This window comes from Sinocyclocheilus anshuiensis, unplaced genomic scaffold, assembly GCF_001515605.1.
Source record: "Sinocyclocheilus anshuiensis isolate Anshui unplaced genomic scaffold, SAMN03320099.WGS_v1.1 scaffold1114, whole genome shotgun sequence".
Classification (NCBI taxonomy): Eukaryota; Metazoa; Chordata; class Actinopteri; order Cypriniformes; family Cyprinidae; genus Sinocyclocheilus; species Sinocyclocheilus anshuiensis.
In genome coordinates this window covers 2,433,598-2,442,291 of record NW_015540838.1, presented here as the reverse complement: position 1 = coordinate 2,442,291, position 8,694 = coordinate 2,433,598, and the positions used below count along the sequence as shown (strand labels likewise).

The window sequence follows — 8,694 nt, the reverse complement described above, 5'->3', positions numbered from 1 at the left end:
GAAATTGATTTTCTGTCAAAAAATGTTCAACTTGTATGTGGGAAGGTGGATGAAAGGGAAAGGTAGAGTCAAAGACATAAAAAAAAATGTAGGCAGAAAGGCAGGCAGAAGCTGCATAATAGGCACCTCCGTTTTGAGATTGGACTATGATATATGATTCATTTCATCACAGTATAATGAAATGAATTAACAAGAATTAGATAGGAAGTATCCAGGTTCAACCAGTCATTGGATAAGGGAGATGACATCAGTTTCACAAAACAACATAACACCTGTAATAAGTCCATTTCCATTTAACACAGCCTTTCTTATCGTCATATATGGATAATCTTTGCATTGGTATGTAAGGCCTTTCCTAGTTATTTCTATTTTGTGTTCTCGTCTCATGCCCTGTACCCCACCTCCTGTTTATTTAACCCAACATCCCATGCTACCATTTTTTCTCAAACTGTCAGTCAACCTATATTTTCATTTGTACTATTTATTTGCATAGTTAAGAAAATAAACCAGATTTTATTGGGATCAAGGAGCAGTTGATAACAGACAGAGAGAGGAAGCTGTAGAAATGGGGTAAAGGAATGGGCAATGGAAAAATAGATGGAGGAGGACTGAGTCAATCATGGATGAGAGAGATACTAATGGAAACAAATGTGATGGACTAAGCTGAGTAGGATAGTTGGGAGTCAAATCAAGTCAGGGACAATTTAGAAAAGAAAACAAAAAAGAGAGGACTTGACAGACTCATTTTGGGGGGGGTGGGGATTTAACAAACCAAAGAGTGTAAGAGGAAACAGATTGGTTTGCTTGCTTTTTGTGTGTCTGTGAAATTGTTAAACTAACTGAGTGGCAAAAGTTCAAATCATAAAACAAAATTAAAGATGAGAGTTTCAATGCAATGTGTGATGGCCATGTTACATTAAAGGTCAGAAGTTCGTTGTCATTACGATTTTTATCATTTCATTTATTTGATAAAAAATAGAGTACAAACTGTAATATTGCAAAATATTATTACAATTTAAATAAACTGTTTTCTATTTTAGTATATTTTAAAAAGTAATTTATTCCTGTGATGGCAAAGCCATTTTTGTTTTCTCAAGGGCCCTAAATTATTCTAATATGCTGATTCTCATCTTTTCTCACATTTTTGTGACAATCATGCTTTTTTTCTTGCAGGCATGGAGACCGTCTCAGGGGAGGTAGGTTGGGAAGGATCCCTCCATGCAACCGTTGCATTGTCTAACTTCTCCTCCTCCTCATTCTCTGAGCATACTGGACTCAACAGCACTTTCAAAGGAGGATCACACTTCTGGTTGATGTCTCAAAACAGCTCAATAAACCCCACTCAGATGCCCGGTCCGGTCAGGGTGCGGGACATGTCTCTGGCTAAAGCTGAGATTGGAGTTCTGGGCCTGGTTCTCGCTCTCACAACACTAGGGAACAGTTTTGTACTGTGGGTTCTGTTGAGGCGGCGCAAATACAACGCACCCATGCACCTATTTATGGTCAATCTGTGTGTTGCAGACCTTGTGGTAGCGTTTTTTCAGGTGAGTTGAACTTTGTCTAATGCTTAGTGTGGCATTTTGTCTTTTATGTGACTTGTCAACAGCAGTACACTAATGTTTTGCAGGTGCTCCCGCAGCTAGTATGGGATATCACAGAGAGATTTCAAGGTCCTGATGTGCTGTGCCGCTCAGTGAAATATCTGCAGATTGTGGGAATGTTTGCATCCTCTTACATGATTGTTGCTATGACAGTGGACCGCCATAATGCCATCTGCTGCCCCCTGCAGGCTTACAAAGGAGGGGCAGTTTCACGCTGGAATACACCCATCATGGTAGCCTGGGGTCTAGCCCTTGTTCTCAGTGTGCCACAGGTACTAGTTGTAAATATAATGTAAGGTTTATGCCTACTACACTTAAAATGTTAGGTAGTATCAGTCAGTGAATATGCATTCTTAAAGATATAGATCACCCGTAAATGAAAAAAAAAAAAGTTTTTTTTCTTCATCTGAACAGATTTGGAGAAATGTTGTATTACATCACTTGATGACCAATGGATCCTCTGCAGTGAATGGGTGCCATCAGAATGGGAGTCCAAACAGCTGATAAAAACCCAAGTAATCAATAAGACTCCGGACCATTGATTAAATATGATGCTTGATGCTGCTAAAAAGAACATTATTTTGTGTATTTGGTGTAATGAAATGTGTTTATGCTTTAAAAAAAACAAGACCAAACAAAGTAGTTTCGCTTTCACAACGAAACACACGGCGGCCTAGCGTGAGCTGAGGCCAGGCTAGAGTGAGCAGAGGCGTGGGCTTGAGAGCGGCTTTGGATTTGGATTTGGATTTGAGACTTTAGTCTTTGCAACTTTACAGATCTTCTTTATGCACCAAGAGCTTGTAACACTCCAAAGAGAAAGGAAAAATTGAAATCGCATCATATGACCCCTTTAAGTTCTTGAAGTGAAAAACTGTGTGTTTGTAATAAACAAATCCATCATTAAAGGAGTAGTTCATTTCCAGAAGATTCTGTCATCATTTACTCACCCTCCACTTGTTCCAAACCTGAATGAGTTTTGTTCCTCTGTTTAACACAAAAGATGATATTTTGAAAAATGTTGGTATCCGAACAGTTGATGGGCACCATTGACTTCCATAGTATTTTTTTTCCTACTATGGAAGTCAGTGGTGCTCATCAACTGAATGAAATTTTCATTCTGGAAGTGAACTACTCCTTTAAAACCTTTTAACTTTAAACCGTGGTTTCTGGCCAATATAACATTGCTTCCTTACCTCTGTTTCACAAGACATTAACTGATGCACTGGAGTTTTGTGGATTACTGTGTTTTTATCAGCTGTTTGGACTCTCATTCTGACGGCACCCATTCACTGCAGAGGATCCACTGGTGAGCAAGAGATGTAATGCTAAATTTCTCCAAATCTTTTCTGATGAAGACCAATCTTCAATGGTCTGACTGTGTGTAAATTTTCAGCAAATTGTAATTTTTGGTGTGAACTATTTCTTTACAGTGATAGTTCACCCAACAATTTGCCATTATTTATTCACCTTCAGGTCATTACAAACCAGTATGGTATTTATTCCATGAAACACAAAAGGAAATATTCTGAAATATTTTACATATTTTTCCAATGCTGTCTTCCCTACAGGTGTTTATTTTCTCCAGGTCAGAGGTCTCTCCAGGGGTGTTTGAGTGCTGGGGGAATTTTGCTGAGCCTTGGGGGCTGAAAGCGTATGTCACCTGGATGACTGTAGCTGTGTTTCTGCTGCCTACCTTTATTATCACCGTTTGTCAGGTACTCCTGATGTCTATGCATTCCATTTCTGTCTGTAAACCCAGTTTTTCCATTCACCTTGTAAAAAATACATAAATGTTAACACATTAGTTAAGAATTACTACTAGTGGTAGCAGTTTAAATGTATCTGATTCACTACAGTGTTTCTTTTTATATCAGATCAACATACACGCTAAGAAAATAAGCTCTGTGACCGACAGAAGTTTATCATTCTTACACATTATGTTCGTCAAGATAGTCTTCACAAATAAACAGAACTTTTATGAATTTTAAAGCCTGTACAATCACCAGATGTAAAAGCTTAGGCTATATATAAACTACGGTCGCTTGATTTCAACGTCATCAACATTAAGCTTCTGTCAACTCTTTCAATCTTTATTTAAATAATTTAAAGTTGGAAAGTTTGAGTTGAGTATAAACACAACAAGGCTGTGAAAGTGGACTAGTAAGTAGATCCTGTTTGGTGTGATGTAGGCTATAGTGACCCCAAAAACCTCTATTGTCCCATTTAGCCAATTGTTAGCAAATGCCTTTTTCAAGACACATAAAAATTTTAAAAATCACAAGTGAGATACTGCTGTTGTATTTTATGTCACAGAATAAAACATGAAGATATCTTGAGCTTGTGTTAACCAACAAACTTATTTCAGGCATTTAGCCTAACCCCACTGAATTCAGGACGATGGAAACAGCAGTGCAAAAATGTTTCCAGGCTGTTTATGTGAACTCGTTTCCAGGTTTAAGGACTCATTCATGCAGCACTCCACTGAAATGTCTCAGCTGTGATCTGGAAAAAGGACTTTTGTTATCAAACATAAAACATGATCTTCTGGGGTGACAATAATTTGAGAGGAGGCAGATCCCCTGACATGTATTTGGTAAGACTATGCTCTCTGACCTGGCCATGGGGTTTTGGTCAGTGAAAATCTATTTCAGGAGATGAATTCTCTAATGTGCAGATCTTTCCCTTCACCAGCTGATACAGTTCCCATGGAAGTCAATCTTATTTAAAAAAAGAGTAGCCTACACTTTTGCGTAAACCAAACCTAAAACTGCTTTCCACTGAGTGTGGACAATGCGTCTTTGGCAACAAAAAATCTTTTGAAAACATTTTGCAAGAATCTTCTCAAGGCTGGTCTGCCCATTTAACACCTGCATAGTAATCTTTCCAGGCTAATTTCTTACTGGCATGGAAAAAAGATTCTACATCCATAAAATACATCAAACAATTCCCAGAAAGCTCCAAATACTGCAGTAATGAACAAACTCTCACATTATGAACTTACACATGTAAAGTTGTTTTTGCCGCTGACCTGCAGATGTCTTTTGACATCTTGTGAATGTTTGTACAAATGATGGTGTGTTTCACTTGCAGTTAATATTTCATACTTGAGTGTCATTGGTGATTCAGTTCCACGATACAAAGCTTTTAAATTACTTCTGTTAAACGTCCCATACGGGTTTGGTTTATAAACAAGATTTCCATTAAGAGAGGGTTTCTCCATCATTCACTTAATAATTGAGTGCTAGAGATTGGAAAGCAGTGATTCTCAACACTGCACATTCTGGATATCTTCCTTATCTAACATACCTGATTCAATTCATCAACTCTTTGGTAGATGCTCAATGTTCTAAATTTGGACAGAATTCAGAGCCGAGAACCGCCATTGTGCGTGTATAAAGTAAAGCCGTATCGCTCGAGAAAGAATCAGTTTTTTTTTAACAAATAATTAAAGTGAATAAATCTCGTTCGTTTCCATGCGCTGGCTTATTGGCTGGACCTACTGCAACCAGATTTCATAATCGGTTAAGATTTTAAAACTCCTGTAGTCCAGAGGTTGACATAAATTAAAGATAAATAATCAATGGTTTTAAACAAATACCTTGCATGAATGATTCCCGAATCTCTCATAACAAACACAAACAACCTGCACAAATGTTCTGTGAACGAATGAGTAAACCAATCTAAGTGAATCTTTTCAGTGAACCAATTCAAACGATTCGAGTCACTGACGAAATCCCCACCACTAATTTGTTAATAATATGTTAGTGAATTAAACAGCGACACCTACTTGTGATCTTTAGTAATAACCCAGAACAGAATGAAGCAGTTACAGTGTAAAATGGAATGGGTTAAAATATTAAACAAATTTAATGTAATTTAATGTCGTAATGTATCACTGTGTTCAGTATGACAGCCCTATTATTTATTTATATATTTGGGTCTCTAGGTACGAATATTCAAAGAGATCCATGACAACATCTACCTGAAATCAGAACATGTGGTTTCTGCTGACATGAAGAAGAACCTGGTCATTTTTCACTTTCCTATCTTCAAAAAACGGGCCAGCACAGTCCGAGAGAGAGCTAGATGCTCACGCAAGATGAGAGAAGCAAGAGAACTCCATAAAAAGAACACCAACAGTGACTCGTCCCATTCCCACACCTGCAACTCTGAGAACGCACCAGAGCCGGATTGTTGTGACCAATCTTGTCAGAATGGCAGTCCCAAAGACCTGGCCTCACAGACTCACAGTTCATCCCCTGATGTGCTGCCTCGCATTCAGACTCACCCTCACACTATCTGGAGCAACTCTGCTGCTGTCCAGACACCACATGGGAACTCTGTTCCTCACAGGAACTCTTACAACACCACTACTGAGGACTCCAGTGCTTCCTCAAACCCCTCTTTCCCACCTTACCCCCTCCATCCACCTCTTAGAGGTGTATCGAAGGCTATGTCTAAAACAGTGAGGATGACTCTGGTGATTGTGCTTGTCTACACCTTGTGCTGGTCACCCTTCTTCATTGTACAGCTGTGGACTGCCTGGGACCCCAATCCCCCTGACCAAGGTGAGAAACTAAAGCAGTCCTCATAAGAAAGATAGCATAGCCATTTTTGGAGGTAAACGCATGAGGTACAATTCAATGATGACATTTGGCTGTTCAATAAGGGTATTATTAATTCCTTTACAAGAGGACTGACTCAGTGGATTGTGGAAGTGCTTTGGAATGGTTGCAAATTATCCGGAAAATGTGTAGCCTGTCAATGCAAGTCAGTGTTTACTACAAGAAATGTTCTGCAAATGCCCTCCATTTCTCTCCTTAGTCCATCTCTTTCCTCGCTCTATCTTCCTCTCTTTCTCCTAAAGCCCATTTCTTCACACCAATAAATAACCTATTCCCCTGCTGCTCTTCAATCACCAACAAGATGTTGATATCTCTCACCACAGGCCACTGAGAGCTGCTAATACACACATCTGTGCTTTTACTCCAGCTGCTTTTGATTTGTTTCAACTGTTTACTTGCAGCCAAATTTGCAACATATCGCCACTGATTGAACAGTTGAATGTCATATAAACTGTTTAGTGTAAGAAATGTTCTTACTGCATTTCCAACAATGGAAACTTAAACTAGAATATATTTTTTGTCATTATAAATCTCTGCTTGGATGTCTTCCCATTATTTCCTATTCCAGTTTAAAGCTCTATACACTACCAAGTTTGGGTACAAGTTGGGGCTGGTAAGATTTTTAAAAAATAGGTTAGAATGGGATGAAAGAAGTCTCTTATACGGTACTGTAAAATACAGTAAAAACAGTGATATTGTAAAATATTATTAGAAATGTAAATATCTGTTTTCTATTTTAATATATTTTAAAATGTAATTTATTTTTGTGATGCCAAAACTGTTTTTTTTTTTTTGAGGCAGTGTAACACTACTGCAAATAATGCTAAAGTTTAACACTTTGTAAAGGCTATTGCTGGTTTAGTCAATAATTCAGAGAAAAGTGCAAGTATAAATGCTTTGAGTCATTCAGAGTGGCCCCAGGTAACAAAAATATGTTCTAAGAATGTTTTGCTAATGGTTCCATTAATGTGGGAAAACAATATTTCTGAATGTTCTCAGAATATTCAAAAAAAAAATAATTTTTTTTGTTATGTGAACATTAGAGAAATCACTAAGGGAATGTTCAATTCTATCTTTTTGCAAACATTAGGGAAATGATTGTTCTCTAAACTATTTGAAACTAGTAGGTAGTAATATTTAAAAAACATAAGATGAACATCCAACTAAAATTTTTAGAAAAACATTGCATGAATGATGTTTAAAGAACGTTTTTGTGCTAATGTTTTGATAAAGTTATTAAAGACCCGATAACTTGGAACGAACATTCTATTAACATTACTGGAACATAACTTTAAAAGAACCTTGGCAGAACATTAGCCAAAGTTCTAAAAACATTCCCTGCTAGCTTGGGCGAGCATTTGCGAAAGTAAAAACAAGGTTTTAGTCGAGTTTTTAAACTTCTTTTAGATTAGCACATTTCAAGGAGTCGCTGTCTCTAATGTGGTTTATATTAGTAGTACCCCTTAAATAAGGACAATAACTTGACCTGTACAATAATTGACTTGAAATTGATTTGACTTTCTCTTCCTCCCTCCCTCATTCTCAGGAGTGGCTTTCACTATCCTGATGCTGTTAGCCAGTCTAAACTCCTGTACAAACCCATGGATCTACACAGCCTTTTCCAGCAGCGTGTCCCGTGAACTTCTCGCTCTGTTGCGCTGTCGGCCAAAGCTGCCCCGCAGGAGCTCAATGCATGACCACTCCAGTGACATAAACACCTCCACTACCAAGGACAACCAGCCCTGACCCCTACAGAATAAACTAAAATTGGGTGTCAGCAGAGATGGCGATTTATACGGGTGTATCTGTCCTACGCATGTGGAAGACGTTGTCATGAGATATTGCCACATCTTCTGCCGATGCCATTTTAACCAAGTGAACTGTGAAGAGTGGCTTATTAATGACCAAACAGGACCAATGTATGGCATAAAGATGAATTCATGAGGATCTTATGCAAAAATAGACCTCTGAGTATGAGACTGATCTTTGCCATCTCATGAAACAGGATAAAGAAGAGCTTACTGACTGTCATAATAAACTTAATTGAACTCTAAGAAAAATGTAAATAATTTATTAAACACTATATTTCATCGAAGTATTGTCCACTATTGTGTGTGAGATGGAGATAAACGTCTTAACTGCAGAGGAAGAAGAGATCAAGGCCTTAACCCCACAGCCAGTTGTTTCATCCCATTTATCAGTCTTTCCGCCGTAAGTCTGAGCTTATTGGACAAATATCTGATAAATGGCTTTCATAGACATTCAGTACAAAAGGTACAGGTATAAAACTGTACATATGTTGAAGAATTATATATTTAATGAGGCATATTGAATAAGGCCGAGAAAATAATAATGGTTTTATTCTGTGAAACACCAGCAGTGTGCAAAGCAGGAACACTTTCATTTCCTCAATAACAGTCAAATTATTTATAGAGCACTTAAAAGCTTATTTAAAGCTGTGTGAGAAT

General features: G+C 37.9%; 1 protein-coding gene across 1 annotated transcript; it reads left to right on the top strand.

Annotated features, from left to right (window-relative positions):
• Window positions 1-1,175: 1,175 nt before the first annotated feature.
• avpr2aa (arginine vasopressin receptor 2a, duplicate a) lies at window positions 1,176-8,326 on the top strand. Its single transcript, XM_016484807.1, has 5 exons — window positions 1,176-1,544; window positions 1,628-1,873; window positions 3,170-3,316; window positions 5,548-6,169; window positions 7,773-8,326. The coding sequence occupies exons 1-5, from the start codon at window positions 1,176-1,178 to the stop codon at window positions 7,970-7,972; spliced, it is 1,584 nt and encodes a 527-aa protein (XP_016340293.1). The 3' UTR covers window positions 7,973-8,326.
• Window positions 8,327-8,694: the final 368 nt, after the last annotated feature.

What these genes read in the sequence shown, in the direction of transcription:
- avpr2aa (XM_016484807.1), top strand. Translation starts at nt 1,176, where the DNA reads ATGGAGACCGTCTCAGGGGAGGTAGGTTGGGAAGGATCCCTCCATGCA. An exon ending in TTATTATCACCGTTTGTCAG is followed by an intron (nt 3,317 to 5,547) that starts GTACTCCTGATG and finishes TTGGGTCTCTAG; the next exon opens with GTACGAATATTCAAAGAGAT. An exon ending in CCCCAATCCCCCTGACCAAG is followed by an intron (nt 6,170 to 7,772) that starts GTGAGAAACTAA and finishes CCTCATTCTCAG; the next exon opens with GAGTGGCTTTCACTATCCTG.